General features: G+C 36.8%; 1 protein-coding gene across 1 annotated transcript in view; it reads left to right on the forward strand.

The window, feature by feature from the left end:
• GLIPR1L2 (GLIPR1 like 2) overlaps positions 1 to 19462 on the forward strand; it is a gene marked incomplete at its 3' end in the record, with an annotated part of 35925 nt that overhangs the window by 6613 nt on the left and 9850 nt on the right. The window contains exons 2-3 of the mRNA XM_052641408.1: positions 7693 to 7938; positions 9967 to 10070. Coding sequence (XP_052497368.1) covers positions 7693 to 7938; positions 9967 to 10070 — 350 coding nt within the window. The remainder of the gene's footprint in view (positions 1 to 7692; positions 7939 to 9966; positions 10071 to 19462) is intronic.

A 19462-nucleotide genomic window follows, 5' to 3' on the forward strand; every position in this document is an offset into this window, starting at 1 on the left:
TATAGCAATACAATGCTACCTCAAGAAACAAGAAAAACGTTGAATAGACAACCTAACTTTACACCTAAAACAACTGGAAAAAGAAGAACAAAAAAGTTAGTAGAAGGAAACATATAAAGTCTGAGCGGAAATAAATAAAAAAGAAAGAAACAATAGTAAAGATTAATAAAACTAAAAGCGGGTTTTTTTTGAGAAGATGTACAAAATTGACAAGCCTTTAGCCAGATGCATCAAGAAAAGAGAGAAGAATCAAATCAACAAAATTAGAAATAAAAAAGGAGAGGTTACAACAGACAATGCAGAAATACAAAGGATTATAAGAGATTATTATCAATGACTATATGGCAATAAAATGGATAACCTGGAAGAAATCACAGATTCTTAGAAAATTTCAATCTTCCAAGACTAAACCAGGAAGAAATAGAAATTATGAACAACCTAATTACAGGAACTGAAATTGAAGCTGTGATAAAAAAAAAAAATCTCCCAAAAACCAAAAGCCCTGGACAAGATGCCTTCATAGCAGACTTCTATCAAACATTTAGAGAAGGGCTAATGCCTAGCCTTCTAAACTCTTTCAAAAAATTGCAGAGGAAGGAACACTTCCAAACTCATTCTACGAAGCCACCATCACCCTAATACCCAAACCAGACAAAGACAACACAAAAAGGAAAACTACAAGCCAATATCACTGATGAACATACATGCAAAAACCCTCAACAAAATTTTAGCAAACAGAATTCAGCAATGCATCAAAAAACTCATACACCATGATCAGGTTGGGTTTATTCCAGGAATGCAGGTATTCTTCAATATACACAAATCAACCAATGTGATACACCATATTAACAAATTGAAAGATAAAAACCATATGATCATCTCAATAGATGCCAAAAAAAGCCTTTGATGAAATTCAGCACCCATTTGTGTTTAAAACTCTTCAAAAACTGGCCATAGAAGGAATCTACCTCAAGAAGTAAAGGGCATATATGATCAGTCTACAGCAAACATTATTCTCAATGGTGAAAAACTGAAAGCATTCCCCCTAAGATCAGGAACAAGACAAGAGTGTCCACTTTCATCACTATTATTCAACATAGTTGTGGAAGGCCTAGCTACATCAATCAGAGAAGAAAAAGAAATAAAAGGAATCCAGATTGGAAAAGAAGTAAAGCTGTCACTATTTGCATATGACATGATACTGTACATAGAAAACGCTAAAGATAGTATCAGAAAGTTACTAGAGCTGATGAGTGAATTTAGCAAAGTTACAGGATACAAAATTAATACACAGAAATCACTTGCATTTCTATATAATAACAATGAAAAATCAGAAAGAGAAATTAAGTTATCAATCCCATTCACCATTACAACAAAAAGAATTAAATATCTAGGAATAAAGTTACCTAAGGAGATAAAAGAACTGTACACAGAAAATTACAAGACGCTAATGAAAGAAATCAAAGATGACATAAACAGAGGGGGAGATATTCCATGTTCCTGGGTAGGAAGAATCAATATTGTGAAAATGACTATCCTACTAAATGCAACCTACAGATTCAATGTGATCCCTATCAAATTATCAGTGGCATTTTTCACAGAACTAGAACAAAAAATTTCACAATTCATATGGAAACAGAAACGCCCCCAAATAGCCAAAGCAGTCTTGTAAAAGTAGAATGGAACTGGAGGAATCAATCTTCCTGACTTCAGATTATACTACAAAGCTACAGTCATCAAGACAGTATGGTACTGGCACAAAAACAGAAATATAGACCAATGGAACAAGATAGAAAGCCCAGAAATAAACCCTTTCACCTATGGGTACCGTATTTTTGACAAAGGAGGCAAGAACATACAATGGGGCAAAGACAGCCTCTTCAATAAATGATGCTGGGAAAACTGGTCAGCTACATGTAAAAGAATGAAATTAGAATACTTCCTAACACCATACACAAAAATAACCTCAAAATGGATGAAAGATATAAATGTAAGACCAGAAACTATAAAACTCTTAGAGGAAAACATAGGCAGAACACTCGATGACATAAATCAAAGCAAGATTCTCTATGACCCACCTCCCAGAGTAACGGAAATAAAAACAAAAGTAAATAAGTGGGACCTGATTAAACTTTAAAGTTTTTGCACAGCAAAGAAAACTATAAGCAAGGTGAAAAGACAACCCTCAGAATGGGAGAAAATAATAGCAAATGAAATAACTGACCAAAGATTAATTTCCAAAATATACCAGCAGCTCATACAACTCAATGCCAGAAAAACAACCCAATCAAAAGTGGGGAAAAGACCTAAACAGACATTTCTCCAAAGAAGATAAACAGATGGCTAACAAACACATGAAAAGATGTTCAATGTCTCTCATTATTAGAGAAATGCAAATCAAAACTACAATGAGATATCACCTCACATCTGTCAGAACAGCAATCATCAAAAAGTCTACAAAAAATAAATTCTGGAGAGGGTGTGGAGAAAAGGGAAATCTCTTGTGCTGTTGGTGGGAAAGTAACTTGATACAGCCACTATGGAAGATTGTATGGAGATTCCTTAAAAAACTAGGAATAAAACCATCATATGATCCAGCAATCCCACTTGTAGGCATATACCTTGAGGAAACCAAAGTTGAAAAAGACACAAGTATCCCACTGTTCACTGTAGCACTATTTACAATAGTTAGAACATGGAAGCAACCTAGATGTCCATCGACAGATGAATGGATAAAGAACTTGTGGTACATATACACAATGGAATATTACTCAGCCATAAAAAGGAACACAGAATCTAGAACCTATTATACAGAGTGAAGTGAGTCAGAAAGAGAAAGATAAATATCATATTCTAACACATATATATGGAATTTAGAAAAATAGTCCTAAAGAATTTATTTACAGGGAAGCAATGGAGAAGCAGACATAGAGAATAAATTTATGGACGTGTGGAGAGGGGAGGAGAGGGTGAGATGTATTGAAAGAGTAACATGGAGACTTACATTACCATATGTAAAATAGATAGCCAATGGGAATTTGCTCTATGGCTGAGGAAACTCAAACAGGGGCTCTGTATCAACCTAGAGGGGTGGGATGGGGAGGGAAATGGGAGGGAGTTTCAAAAGGGAGAGGATATATGTATACCTATGCCTGATTCATGTTCACATTTGACAGAAAACAACAAAATTCTGTAAAGCAATATCTTTCAATAAAATAAATAAAAGGACAGGAGAAAACAAACGTTTGTGAGAATGTGGAGAAAAGGGAACCTTTGTGCATTGTTAGTAGAAATGTATATTCATGCAACAATTTTGGAAAACAGTATGAAGGTTCTTCGAAAAAAAGCTTTTCAAAGTTCTGTGTGATCCAGCAATACCACACTTAGGTAGCTGCATCCAAAGGAAATGACAACAGAATATCACAGAGATGTATGCACTCTTATGTTCATTGCAGCATTATTCACAATAGGGAAGATATGGAAACAACCTGGGTGTCCATCAATGAGTGAGTGAACAAAGAAGTAGTAGTATGTATACATACAAGGGAAATCTTATAGTTCAGCCATCAGAAAGAAGGAAATCCTGCCATTTACAGCAACTTGGAGGGAACTTGAAGGCGTTGTCCTAAGTGAAATATGCGAGATAAAGACAGATATTACATTTTGTTGATGTTTAGTTGAACCGTGAACTTCCCGATGTTCAAGCTGGATTTAGAAAAGGCAGAGGAACCAGATATCAAATTACCAACATCTGCTGGATCATCAAAAAAGCAAGAGTCCCAGAAAAACATCTGTTTCTGATTTATTGACTATGCCACAGCCTTTGACTGCATGGATCACAATAATTTGTAGAAAATTCTTAAAGAGATGAGAATACCAGACCACCTGACCTGCCTCTTGAGAAATCTGTATGCAGGTCAGGAAGTAACAGAACTACACATGGAACAACAGATTGGTTCCACATAGGAAAAGGAGTACGTCAAGGCTGTATATTGTCACCCTGCTTATTTAACTTATATGCAGAGTACATCATGAGAAGCGCTGGGCTGGATGAACCACAAGCTGAAATCAAGATTGCTGGGAGAAATATCAATAACCTCAGATATGCAGATGACACCACCCTTATGGCAGAAAGTGAAGAAGAACTAAAGAGCCTCTTGATGAAAGTGAAAGAGGAGAGTGAAAATGTTGGCTTAAAGCTCAACATTCAGAAAACAAAGATCATGACATCTGGTCCCATCACCTCATGGCAAACAGTGGAAACAGTGGCTGACTTTATTTTTGGGGGCTCCAAAATCACTACAGATGGTGACTGCAGCCATGAAATAAAAAGATGCTTACTCCTTGGAAGAATAGTTATAAAGCAGAGACATTACTTTGCCAACAAATGTCCGTCGAGTCAAGGCTATGGTTTTTCCAGTCCATGGGGGTCACAAAATGAGTCAGATACGTATAAGTCAGATATGTATAGATGTGTGAATTGGACTATAAAGAAAGCTGAGCACTGAAGAATTAATGCTTTTGAACCATGGTGTTGGAGAAGACTCTTGAGAGTCCCTTGGACTGTAAGGAGCTCCAACCTGTCCATCCTAAAGGAAATCAGTCCTGAATGTTCATTGGAAGGACTGATGTTGAAGCTGAAACTCTAATACTTTGGCCCCCTGTTATGAAGAGCTGACTCATTTGAAAAGACCATGATGCTGGGAAAGATTGAAGGAGGAGAAGGGGATGAAAGAGGATGAGATGCTTGGATGGCATCACCGACTCAATGGACATTAGTTTGAATAAACTCCGGGAGTTGGTGATGGACAGGGAGGCCTGGCTTGCTGCAGTCCACGGGGTCACAAAGAGTCAGACACGACTTAGCAACTGAACTGAACTGACTGAGTTGCTCAGTTGTGTCTGACTCATTTTGTGACCCCCATGGACTGTAGCCTGCCAGGCTCCACTGTCCATAGGATTTCCCAGCAAGAATACTAGAGTGGGTTGTCACGTCCTTCTCCAGGATATCTTCCTGACCCAGGGATCAAACTTGCATCTCCTGCATTGGCAGGCAGATTCTTTACCACTGAGCCACCAGGGAAGCCCCGAGTATTGCATGGTATCATTTATATGTGGAATCTGAAAAAAAAAAAAAAGTTGAATCATAGAACCATGACAGTAAATATTCCAGTGGCAGCAATTCCACTCCTAGGTATTTTTCCAAAGGGTGAGAAAAGGAAACACTAATTCAAAAAGGTACCTACACTCCTATGTTCATTGGAGCATTATTCACAATAGCCAAGAAATGGAAGCAACCTAAGTGGCCATGGATAGATGAATGGATAGAGAAGATGTGGTATATACAATGAAATATTAGTCAGCCATAAAAAAAGAATGAATCCTTGCTATTTGCGACAGCATGGATGGACCTAGAAGGTATTACGCTAAAGTGAAATAAGTCAAACAGAAAAAGACAAATACCATACAATTTCACTTATATGTGGAGTCTTGAAAACGAAACAAACAAACCATCAAACAGAAAAAAAACCCACAGGTAAAAAGAAAAATGGGTGATTGATTGCCAGAGGGGAGGGCAAGGAATGAGTGAAATAGGTGAGGACAATTAACAAATTTACAGTGACAAAACATATGAGGAAGGGAAATTAAATGTACAACATGGAAAATATAGTCAATAGTAATGTAATGTCTTTGTACAGAGACAATGTACCTAGACTTGTTGCGCTGATCATTTTGTAATGTATGAAAATGTCAAACCACTATGTTGTTCACCAGTAACTGATACATGTTGTATGTCAATTATACTTCAAAAATATGTGTATATATACCAAAGTGATGGAAAAAGAGATCAGATTTGTGGTTATCGAGGGGAGGGGAGGGATTGGATGAAAGTGGTAAAAAAGTACAAACTTCCAGTTATAAGTAAATCCTAGGAATGTAATGTCCTAATGATTACTACAATTACTACTGCTGATGTCATCTGAAAGTGTTAAAAGAACAAATCCTGAGTTCTCATCACAAGGGAAAAATATTTTTTCTCTTTATTTTATATCTGTATGAGGTAATGGATGTTCATTAAACTTTTTGTGGTAATCATTTCATGATGTATTATGTGATTCTTTGTGACCCCATGGACTATACAGTCCATAGAATTCTCCAGGCCAGAATCCTGGTGTGGGTAGCCATTCCCTTGTTCTGGGTATTGTCCCAACGCAGGGATCCAACCCAGGTCTCCCACGCTGCAGACAGATTCTTTACCAGCTGAACCACCAGGGAAGCCCATATATTATGCTATACACCTTAAGTTTATACAGAGCTGTGTGGCAATTATATCTCAATATGAATGGAAGGAAAAAACCCACTTAGAATAGTGATTAGTGCACTGTAACCATATGATGTGTTGTGTAACCAATATACAAAATTAGGTAGTAGAAAGATGGTCCATGGAGCTTTGTTTGTAAATGGGAGAGAATCAGAAGGGCCATCAATAGTGGAATGATAACCTTTATTACATGCTCCTAGCCACACTATGTAATACCATGAAGAGTTTTAAAAAGTTAGGTAGATCTATTTGTGCTAATAAGTAATAATCTCTCTGAGTGAAAACTGCATATGGCAGGCCAGTAATATTGTGTGTGGTATGATTAAAACCGTGCAAGGACAAAAATCATAAAATATTCATCTAAAATACCCTAACATATCTTATTTTGGATAGTTTGTACGTGGAGATGGAGAAATGTGTACATAAGCCATATTTTTAACAGTGATCACCTTTGGGAAAGAAAATAGTGTGGGAAGGGAGGGGATATACTAAAAGCCTGATTTATTTTCTATAATATATTATAAACTATGAAACCAACCAAGAAAACTCTAAGGAAATCTTAGTAATGTTTTCAGAAATGTTTAGTTTCAAATATACTGTAACGTACATTTTTAGCATGTTGGTTTTAGAACTATTGATTTTTCTATTTGTGTTTTTTTGTTGTTGTTGTTCTTGTCCTTAACTAAACAATGAACATTATACTAAGCCTCTAAATATGACAGAAGTACACATTTTTGGATGTTTCCATAAATGGAAGATGGCAGCATCTTGTGACATTTTCTCACATTTCTGGAAACATCCATAAAGCTTTACATGTACCTCTTGTATAATGTTTACAAACTACCTCTATATGTTAAAATTATATATACATGTATATGTATATATATATATATATGTACGTATTACCCCAGGTTGTTCTAATAACAATAAGCAACTAGAGGACAAAATTTATGTTGACTTCATTTTATTCCTCAAAGTATAACAGTTTGCATATAATCTGTGCTCAATAAATAGTTCTTAAATATGTTAAATTATTGTATTATTATATATAAAAGTCATGAGGTTAAAAATATGCATTTTCTGAATAGACTACAGGTAAGAATATTATAATCATTTGCATCATCTAACAATCTGACTTTCTAATTACAAAATATGCATAGGCCTTGATCTCAGGAAATAGTTGTCTCATTTATAATTATCTCAAAACACTTTTCCTCCTTAATAAACTCCACAAATCAGACTCATAGGCACAAAATAAGAATTGTTTTCCTTAAATCTAAATATGAGAATTCAAGGAAAATAATTTAGAGCACAAAAAAAGCTTTCATTATTATTATTTTGTTTTCTTTGCCTTTTGCATTTTTTTCCAGACTTGGGATGTAGCTTTGTCACGGACTGCTAGAGCATGGGGGAAAAAATGTGTGTTTGAGCGTAATATTCATTTAGAAGAATTATATATGGCCCATCCTAAATTTAATGGTATTGGTGAAAATATATGGGTCGGCCCTGAAAATGAATTTACTGCAAGTATTGCTATCAGAAGTTGGTTTCAACAGAGGAAAAAGTACAATTTTGAAAAGAACAGTTGCTCTGATAACTGTTCTAACTATCTACAGGTATCTAATTTTATATTATTAATTCAATAGACTCCTTAATTGCTTTACTACTAAGTTTTTATTGATTGCTTCAATTTTATAAATAAATTCAAATGATAAAATTACTTCCTCTAATAGAATCAAAATTCTGATCAGTCCTAGATCTTCTGAATGTTCATAATTTCTTCTATTTGCTTGAACCATACAATTAAAGCATTCCTTTAAATATAGTAAATCTAATCTCTATACCCAAAGATGAAAGGTACCTTTCTAAAATAGCGCATGCTGGAAAAGGAAGTAAACAGTAAATAAAAATTAGTTCTAGTTTATGTATACATTCTATGGTATATGTATGTATTAAATCATTTTAATTGCAAAAACATAGTATTATTTTCCTGCCTCATACCTAACGATTCACCCTTGTACTCCAAGAATACTGAACCACTTTTTATTTGTGCATATGTTTATTATTTTACACATTACATTTTTCATAATCACTAATGTATGAATCTAATACTATGCAAAGGGCAGGGACCTTGTCTTCTCATCCATGTATTCTCGACACATAAACATGACATTATTTCAGTTCAGTTCAGTCATTCAGTCGTGTCCAACTCTTTGTGACCCCATGAGTCGCAGCATGCCAGACCTCCCTGTCCAACACCAGCTCCCAGAGTTAACTCAGACTTAGGTTCATCGAGTCAGTGATGCCATCCAGCCATCTCATCCTCTGTCATCCCCTTCTCCTCCTGCCCCCAATCCCTCCCAGCATCAGAGTCTTTTCCAATGAGTCAACTCTTCGCATGAGGTGGCCAAAGTACTGGAGTTTCAGCTTTAGCATCATTCCTTCCAAAGAATTAGGTCTTCAATAAATATTTGTATCAGGAATCAAGAAACTATTGAATTAACTTCTAAGCTCATTTAAAAGATGATTATTTTTTCAATCAGTCGATTCTGATGTAGAACTTAAAATTTTGGAATTTTTTCATGTTGAACTAGTGTCTTTCTGTTCCATCGAGTGAATTATGTTTCAAAAAAATCTTTGATCAGTTCTTTCTTCTAGAAAATGAGAGGCTCTCTATTATCTTACTCATGTCAAAGCTAAACTCCTTTATATAACTTCAGTGCTTTGAGTAAACTAACCAAGTCTCCTCCCTGACCTACTCCTCTGTATTTTTTCCTCCTTAAATCTAGTTTCCTAGACACTTTCATCTTCTGCATTTGACTTAACTTCAACTGCTGCTGACATTCTTTTCTCTATTCTTTTAATGCATTGCTCTATTTCTTTTGGAGTCACACACTTTTTAAATCGCTAAGAGTTATAGAGAAAAGGAAAAAAAATGGTTTCTTTCTGTCCCACAGAGGTTAACAAAACAATTTTTTTCTTTCTTCACTTAACAGTATCGGGACAATTAAAGACATTCAGGAATTATTTTCTGGAATATCTTTAATTCCCCTATTTTCATTCCAAGACCTGTCTTACAAGAAATTATTCTATAGGAACCAGCTCTTTTACTCATTTTTTTAAATGAAAAGCCCAGACTTTGTTTTACTTTATAATAGAATTTCCTCAATAAAATAAAAGAAAATTCTGCAACATTCAATTACTTTCTGCTCTTGTATTTCTTTTCCTTCTCTTCTAAATCTTACTGTCCCCTCTTTTTCTTCTTTCTATTCACGACTTCCATTCTTCCAAGGCTTTTTCTCTTCTCATTTCCCTCTTCCTCTCTGCCAATAACCTGGAACTCTCAGATTTAACAAAATGTTGAAAATTAATTCTTCCTTATTCTGGATCAGTTTTTCTCAGACTTTTTATCCTAAGAATACAGTATTGGTAGAACCTATTGAAATGTTTCTCTAATCACAGTTTTGTAAATGCTTAACTAAATTCATGATAATTTTCTGCCTGCAGCCAAATGAAGAATAGTTCATATTCCTTGAATTGGCTTGGTTAAAGTTCTATGTGTATTGAGTATACTATTGATTATACTATGGCAGAGTAAATGTTTACAATTAAATTTTATGTTTTCTTTGAAATTTTTATTTTAGCTTGTTTGGGACAGGTCTTACAAAGTTGGTTGTGCTGTTACTCCATGTTCAAGAATTGGACGTATTAAACATGCAGCACTTTTCATATGCAACTATGCACCAGGGTAAGTTCCTTTACATTTTTTAAAGAATATTAAAATAAATTGGGGATTTTTAAAGGATTCCAGCCTCCCTAGAAGTTTGGTTGCACCATATGACTGAGCTTTCAACATATTCTTCTAAATGTCTTTGTGAACTATAAAAGAATTAATTATAAGATAGCAGTTAAAGAGTTTATATTGAAATATTTTTAATTCTGTAATAAAATGAGTCACAATTTAGTCATACTAATTTCACCTGTAGATAGCCAAATGTTACTTCCAAAGGGAGTTTTAAGTTTGGTATTATTTCATAGTACCTAGGCTAATTAGGATTTAAATTATTTTCTAAAGTTGTTTGTTTACATATTTTTATAAAAAGAAAATAAGATATGTTGAAATGTATGTTGTAAAAATTAATCTGCTACTGCTACTGCGAAGTTGCTTCAGTCGTGTCCGACTCTGTGCGACCCCATAGATGGCAGCCCGCCAAGCTCCCCCATCCCTGGGATTCTCCAGGCAAGGACACTGGAGTGGGTCGCCATTTCCTTCTCCAATGCATGAAAGTGAAAAGTGAACAGGAAGTCACTCAGTCATGTCCGACTCTTCGCGACCCCATGGACTACAGCCTACCAGGCTCCTCCGTCCATGGAATTTTCCAGGCAAGAGTACTGGAGTGGGATGCCATTGCCTTCTCCCAGAAATTACATCAGGAGCACCTAAGTTTTATAACATGAAGGACTCTTAATTGACTATCCTCCAGAGGTTGCATTATTAATTGGTGCTAGTCTCATAAATATAAGGAATCATAATAACTCAGAGGTGGAAAAGTACTTCAGAAGTCTTCTAGTCAAGCTATCCATATGAAACTTGAACTCTTAACATTTACCATGTAATTATTTACCTAGACCCAAAAACTTTCCAGTGATGGAAAATAACTACCTTCCAAAATAGCCTCTATTTCTGGAGAACTTTATTGGAAAGCCTCAAGTTTTTCTACGGGTCAATAGGATCCTATAAATAATGTTGTTAAAATGAATAATTGAAGTGAGAAAATATCCTAATCAACATGCCAAGAGAAATTAACTACATGCTAGGATTGAGAAGGAGCTTCTTAATACATAAATAAAATGCTTCTGAGACTAAGCCAAAAAAAGAAAGGAAAACAGAACAATGATTGCTAATTGATGATTGTATTCCCCTAGAAAGGAAAAGCAACAGAGGTGTGAATGTAGGTCGAATTAGATTCAGAAAGCCACTTCTTAAATGGAAGCTTTGCTGACTTTGAACATAGGCATGAAAAGCAAATTTTGAATGTAGAGTAATGGCAAAAGTTTTTAGGCTTCTTTCAGTCTTACAAAGTGGAAGCATTGGGATGTTATCAACTACATGGAATAGCTTTTAAAAGTTGATGTATCCACTAACAAGAACAATAAAGACCGACCATGCTTAGTTTGTAGTCTTGGAAGAGACTTACAAAGGAACATATTAAACAGGTGATATTTAACTAAATAGTGAAATATGCCATAGAAACAGCACAATAAGTAAATGGGGAATAACTACTATAGAATATAGATAGTGTTGTTAGTTGCTCAGTTGTGTCTGACTCTTTGCAACCCTTCAGACTGCAGCCCACCAGGCTCCTCTGTCCATGGAATTCTCCAGACAAGAATACTAGAGTGGGTTGCCATTTCCTTCTCCAGAATATAGATAGGATATCTGTGAAAGGAGGTGGCATTTGAGCTGAAAGCTAAAAGATGAAGAGATGGCTAAAAAATATTTCAGGTAAAAGTGAGAGCATATATTATAAAATCTCTGAGCTTGAAATGAGTTTAGCGTGTTTGAAAAATGAATAATTGTGGTTAAAGGTAGAAAGTTAGGTGACAACTAAACCAAATAGAATATCATTGGCCAGGTTAGGATTTGAAGCTTTATTCTACACAACAACAAAACCATGGGAAAGTTTTAAGCAAGTAAGTGGCATGATCTCAAACTATGATTTGAAAAGAAAAGTAAAAGTGAAAATTGCTCAGTCGTGTCCAATTCTTTGTGACCTCATGGACTATGCAGTCCATCGAATTTTCCAGGCCAGAATACTAGAGTGGGTAACCTTTCCCTTCTCCAAGGGGTCTTCCCAACCCAGAGATCCAACACAGGTCTCCTACATTGCAGGCGGATTCTTTACCATCTAAGCCACAAGGGAAGTCCTTTGAAAAGAAAACTTAACAATAAAAGATTGCTCTTGCTATTATGGTGAAAATGCAGTATAGGAAAACAAAGGTACAAAGAGAAACAAGCACAATTGGAGACTGTTTCTGCAGTACAGGCTATAGACTTGTATCTTGGGTTAGTATGTGGATTGGTTTTTATTCAGTTCAGTTCAGCTTCTCAGTCCTGTTTGACTCTTTGCGAACTCATGGACTGCAGCACGCCAGACTTCCCTGTCCTTCACCAACTCCTGGAGTTGGCTCAAACTCATATCCATTGAGTCGATGATGCCATCCAACCATCTCATCCTCTGTCGTCCCTTCTCCTCCTGCCTTCAATCTTTCCCTGCATCAGGGTCTTTTCTAATGAGTCAGTTCTTCACATAAGGTGGCCATAGTATTGGAGCTTCACCTTCAGCATCAGTCCTTCCAATAAATATTCAGGACTGATTACCTTTAGGATTGGCTGGTTTAATCTCCTTGCAGTCCAAGGGACTCTCAAGAGTCTTCTCCAACACCACAGTTCAAAAGCATCAATTCTTCGGCACTCAGCTTTCTTTAGGGTCCAACTCTCACATCCATACATGACTACTGGAAAAACCATAGTTTTGTTGATACAGACCTTTGTTGGCAAAGTAATGTCTCTGCTTTTTAGTATGCTGTCTAGGTTGGTCATCTTTTCTTCCAAGGAGTAAGCATCTTTTAATTTCATGGCTGCAGTCACCATCTGCAGTGATTTTGGAGCCCAGAAAAATAAAGTCTGTCATTGTTTCCATTGTTTCCCCATCTATTTGCCATGAGATGATGGGACTGGATGCCATAATCCTAGTTTTTTGAATGTTGAGTTTTAAGCCAACTTTTTCACTCTCCTATTTTACTTTCATCAATAGGCTCTTTAGTTCCTCTTTACTTTCTGCCATAAGGGTGGTGTCATTTGCATATCTGAGGTTATTGAGATTTCTCCCGGCAATCTTTATTCTAGCTGGTGCTTCATCCAGCCTGATATTTCACATGATGTACTCTGCATATGAGTTAAATAAGCGGGGTGGCAATATACAGCCTTGACAAACTTCTTTCCCAATTTGGAACCAGTCTGTTGTTCCATGGCCAGTTATAACTGTTGCTTCTAGAACCTGCATACAGATTTCTCAGGAGGCAGGTCAGGTGGTCTGGTATTCCCATCTCTTGAAGAATTTTCCACAGTTTTTGTGATGCACACAGCCAAAGGCTTTGGTGTAGTTAATAAAGCAGAAATCGATGTTTTTCTGGAACTCTCCTGCTTTTCCTATGATGCAACAGCTGTTGGCAATTTGATCTTTGGTTCCTCTGCCTTTTCTAAATCCAGCTTAAACATGTAGAAGTTCTCAGTTCACATGCTGTTGAAGCCTAGCTTGGAGAATTTTGAGGATTACTTTGCTGGCATGTGAGATAAGTGCAATTTGATCTGGGAATGGTTTGAAGTAAACTGCTGCTATAAAGGCCCTGACATACAAATGAATTGCAGTCCTGAATGAGATTACCTTATGGAAGAGGAAGTTTGGTGAGTTAATTTAAGTACTAAGATCTAGAGTAATGCAGTATTTCAACCTAAGGCAAAAGAGCTGACAAAGGAAAGTGAAAAGGCTAATAAGATAAGAGGGAAACCCAAACAATGCTAAGGATAAGGATACTTGGAATCCACTTGAAGAACATGAGTCATGATGCCCAAAGTGGTTAACTGTATGAGATACTCCTCAAAGAATTAGAAAGAAAAGCGAGGAAGGAAAGATGACATTTCCACTTGATAAGATGGAGGTATTGTTAACCTTAATAACAGGAGTGCCCTACAGACACAGCAGGAGAAGGAGAATAGTGGGATGAACTGAGAGAGAAGCATTGACATATGTATATATATTACTATGTGTAAAATAGCTAGCTAGTGCCATGACCATAGTGATAAGACGAACCTGCTAGATGTTAGGATTACTCTTCTTCCCACCCATTTGTCCCATAGGCTTCTTTGTCTTGAAATTTTTACAACTATTTTTTCTTTGTTACAGACGTTGGAAAGTCTACTTATGAAGGATCTAGGTTGGCTCATATATTAGGCACCTCACCCCAAGGTTTATTTGATATGCACTCAAAATAGGCAGTCATAGCTATCTTTCTTAAGAATAGTTGGTAGAAAAATCAGTTCATCGCAGTCTTATAAAATACTCTGTGGGAGAGGGAGAGGGTGGGATGATTTGGGAGAATGGCACTGAAACATGTATAATATCATATAAGAAATGAATCGCCAGTCTAGGTTTGATGCAGGATACAGGATGCTTGGGGCTGGTGCACGGGGATGACCCAGAGGGATGGTATGTGGAGGGAGGTGGGAGGGGTGTTCAGGATTGGGAACACATGTACACCCGTGGCAGATTCATGTTGATGTACGGCAAAACCAATACAATATTGTAAAGTAAAAAAATAAATAAAATAAAATCTGAAAAAAAAATACTTAGTAGGAGTGAAAATAAGAAAGCCAAATTGAAAATTAGAGTGTGTAGTGGACTGAATGGTGACCCCCCCCCCCCACTAAAGGATATAACCAGGTCCTAATTCACAGAACTTGTGAATATTAATTTATTAATACATGGCAAGAGTGAATAGTGCCTTATAAAAAAGATATATGTTTAAGATAAGGATCTTGAGAGGAGGCACTTATCTTATTCAGGCAGGACCTAAATGCAATTACTCATACTCTCATAAGAGAGAGGGAGAAGGGGATTCAGCACTAGACACACAAGAGAGAAAAAGGCATTACTGTGGAGGGAGAGGTTGAAGTGATACATTCAGAAATCAAGGAACCCCTGGAGCCACCGGGAGCTGGGAGAGTCAAGGAATTTTCTCTGTGAGCCTTTGAAGGGAGCAAAGTCCTGACAGCACCTTGATTTTGGACTTCAGACCTCCAGAACTGAGAAAACGAATTTCTGTTGTTTTAAACCACCCAGTTTGTGGCAATTTGTTAAAGTAGCAACAGCAAGCTAGTACAGAATGGAAGAATAAAATAGGTTTGGCAATAGGGAAAATGAGTCAATGACAATTTTGAAAATTTTCATAACACAAAGATGGAGAATAGAAGTAAAATTATATGGAAAAAGAAAGGAACCATGTAGGGTGATAAATCTATAAATTAGTGCTCCTAAGGAACAGGAAATAAATGGAACAGAAATAATAATCAGAGAAAAGAAAATGATAAGCAAAATAAAAGAATCTATAGAGAGTAAAATCTATAGCGAATATATAAAGCTTAAGATAGCTTATAATGTATCAGAAAAAGTGAACTGAAGCAGTATTTACATATGTCATTTCCTAGTGATTGTTTTCAATTTCAAAGGCAAAAACTTATACATTTCTGGGAATTCGCTAGTGCTCCAGTTAAGATTCCACACTTTCACTGCTAAGAGCATGGGTTCTGTCCCTGTTAGGGGAAATGAGATCCCACAAGCCTTGTGGTGTGATCAAAAAATAATAAAATTTAAAAATTATACATTTCTAAGCAAAACACAGTAAAGTAAATAAAACAGCATTAATTAGATTAGCCTTGGATTTAGATATTGAAGGGGGTACTGTCAAAGATGAGCATTAGAATTTAAACTTAAGTGATAATTTTATTAACAGAGCTAGGAAAAGATGTAGGGTGGAGGAAAAAAAATTGGTTGTTATTAGACATGTTGCATCTGCCTGCAGGATCTTTAATTTATTTAAATACAGGTGCATTTAAACAATAACTAAAGCAATAGAATTCCACATTATTTACATTGTGTATATCCTGAAAACACTTGTAGACTATTGGGAAAGAAATTTTTTTAAAATATACAACATTAACCAAATACACCCAATATCTGTATTTTAAATAGAAAAGAGTTGCTGTAAAAGCAGGTATGAAATCATGGGCTGGGAAAAAAGACGTTAACAAGGGATGTCTAGGTTGAGATTGGAGAAGTATTCAAGAAATTTCTAGAAGGTGTAAATAATAAGATTTGTAGTTTATTGCTTTAAATAATCCAAGAGAGGAAATAGTCAAGGAATATTCTCAAATTTATGACTCAGCCACGAATGGTATTGGCATCAACTGCAAAGGGGAACAAGGAACCTTTTGGGAGGAAAGATGATGAGTTCCATTTTATACATGACTTTGGGTTGGCTGTGAAATCCTCACCTTGAGATGTTCAGTAAGCAGATGGTTATTTAGGTCAGAAACTCATGAGTGGGGAATGGCATAGAACAAATATTGGGAGTGCTAGAATACATAGGGTAGTTTAAATCATGGGAATAGATGAGACTGCTTAGCAAGAGAGCATAGACTGAGAAGAGACGGGCCCTGGGGAGTGTCATGCCAACATTTAAGGGTGGTTAGTGACACAGGAGTGGGAGAGGTCGCCGAAGAAGAGTAGCCAGACAGGCAGGAGAAAAGGCAGAAGAGTGTGGGATCATTAAGGTGTGGGGCAAGAATAGTTTTAAAAGGATGAATGTATCCATGATTTCAAATTCTAAGAAGACAGGCAAAGTCGGGACTTAAAGCTATCAGATCTGAAGAGTTCATTGGTAAACCTAGGAGAAGCTGTCTCTGTGGAGCAAAGGAAATTGGTGCTAGGATGAAATGAACTTAGAACTGTTTGTTATTTTTATTTTGTCTCATTTTTAAAATGCAGAAGATGTGAACATACTTACACATTGACATGAAGGCTCTAATACAGAATAAAAGTAATTCTTTATGAAGAATAAAAGCAGTGTATATGTAAAGATAAAAGTCCCTGAGAAAGCAGAAGAGTTTAAAAGAGATTAGCCTTAGAAAGAATGAGGAGCAATTCTTCAGTTGTCCCAGAAAGGAAAGAAAGAAGGAATAGGTGTATTTCTCAAATTTAGTGACAGAAAGCTTCTCAAGTTCCAATCTAAGGGCTGTTATGTCTCTTTGTGAAGTAGAATACATCATGTCCTAAGAATAAAGGGGAAGACAATGAAATGAGAATTTTGAGGACTGCTGCTACTGCTAAGTTGCTTCAGTCATGTCTGACTCTGTGTGACCCCATAGATGGCAGCCCACCAGGCTCTGCCATCCCTGGGATTCTCCAGGCAAGAACACTGAAGGGGGTTGCCATTTCCTTCTCCAATGCATGAAAGTGAAAAGTGAAAGTGAAGTCACTGAGTCGTGTCCAACTCTCAGCTACCCCATGGACTGCAGCCTACCAGGCTCCTCCATCCATGGGATTTTCCAGGCAAGAGTACTGGAGTGGGGTGCCATTGCCTTCTCCATTTGAGGACTGGGAAGATTTGAAATAGTTATTATGGAAAATGAGAGAGGAAGCTGAATAGAGGATGATAGAAATATTCTCTACCTAATTTAATGATTTTCCTCCAGCAGCACCCAGCAGCCCTGAAGCAGGTATGGAGCATGCAGACAGTAAGATTCCTTCACTTTTCCCAACACCGGGGTTTTGTCAGGTGGCTGTAAAGGAAAATAGTGCAAGAGAGTTTCAGGTTTTTAGCTAAAGAGTATGCAAACTGATGAATCTAAACTGAATCGAGAAGAGATAACATGATGGATAGGGAGATTTTAAAAATAGGAAAGAAAGTAGACTTGTGGAACCAGTGAAATTAATGGCCAAGTGTGACAGGAGTAAATGACTTAACAACCTGGAAGGATAGGAGGTTGCAGTCAGTGAGTGGAATATGTGACTTTTGTGAGTTCAGAAGCAGAGACGTTTTAGGAGATTACAAGATCTAGAGTGTGGCTACAAAAGTGACAGTTTTGGAGCATTAGGAAGTTTTATGATGGTGAAGATATCCAGTAACATAGAGACCAAGTTATTGGATATTGTAATCTTCTAGGTCCCAAATTTGTAGATGATGGCAAAATTTTGACTGAAAAGCAGACTGTGAGTCAGATACCAACGTGAGTAAGGAGGCCTGATCAGAAGGAAGATGGTATCCTGGGGAAGATGAGAGGATTGGTACAGCTACATGGTGTTTGTGGTTCCTAGTCCTTTAAGTGCAAGATGTGAAAGTGAAGGGAGGAGACCAACTGATTTTCACAGGAAGAGATATAAATCGAGATAGCTTTGCACATACAGGGATAATTTGAGGCAGGAAACAACAGAGTCCTTGACCTTGACCTTGACCTTAAATACATCCAAGAAGTAGTCATGAAGTTTTTGGCAAAGACAAATAGGTGAATCAGAAGGAGTGCCAGATAGAATCTCTAAAAGATAGTCTTTGCGGCTTATTGCATTGTAGTTTTCTCTAGCTTATTGGGATAGGCTCTTTAAGTCTACTTGGAAACCTGTAGATGTCTGGATATGAATCAGAAGCCAGAACTATGACATTTCTCAATGTTATAAGGATGGAGTAAAAGTGAAAGGAGTTATTATAGGTGGCCTAGTTATTCTGGTTGTATTATATAGAAAAATCAACATTCATTTGATGTACTCTGGCCATTGTTCCATGGGCAATATACAGACTATATGAGTCTGCATATGAAGAACTTTGAAGAGAAGAATCTACCTATAAGCTGTAATTGCTTGATTGTCAGTCCATGGACCTGGATTCCCTCCTTTACGAGCAAAGTGGCAGGCATTGAAAGTTTACATCCCACTGAAACAGTGTAGATCTCTTCTAAAATTTGAATAATGGTCTTCTAATGGATTTCAAGTTGGGCATGGGGATAGTTTACCCATTGGACCACCCAGGCAACATGGGTGGAAACTGAAAGTAAAGTCACTCAGTCGTGTCCGACTCTTTACGACCGCATGGACTGTAGCCTACCAGGTTCCTTCGTCCATGGGATTTTCCAGGCAAGAATGGACACATATCCTGTCGGTAGCAATAAACTAAAGATATGACCAGATGTGAGTCTAACAAAAGCTCCACAGGACAATGTTCAGAGTCATAACTTGGTCTCAGAGAACCACGGGGCTGCTTCTCAGCAAAGGCAGGTGTCTAAAGTCTCTACTATCATCTATTTCTTCAGGCATTGCCAGGAAATCTATGAAATTTCAATGTACTTTGCTAATTATACTTTTCTGTTGTTTTCTTCTAATCCAGTCTAGTAATTCCATTTGCAGTTGTGGACTTGTACAGAAGGAGTGCCAGATAGAATCTCTAAATGATAATCTTGGCTACTTATTGCATTGTATTTTTCTCTAGTTTATTGGAATAGTCTGTAGATTCAGACTCAGACTGCTCTAG

Source organism: Budorcas taxicolor, chromosome 5 (assembly GCF_023091745.1).
Source record: "Budorcas taxicolor isolate Tak-1 chromosome 5, Takin1.1, whole genome shotgun sequence".
Taxonomy (NCBI): domain Eukaryota; kingdom Metazoa; phylum Chordata; class Mammalia; order Artiodactyla; family Bovidae; genus Budorcas; species Budorcas taxicolor.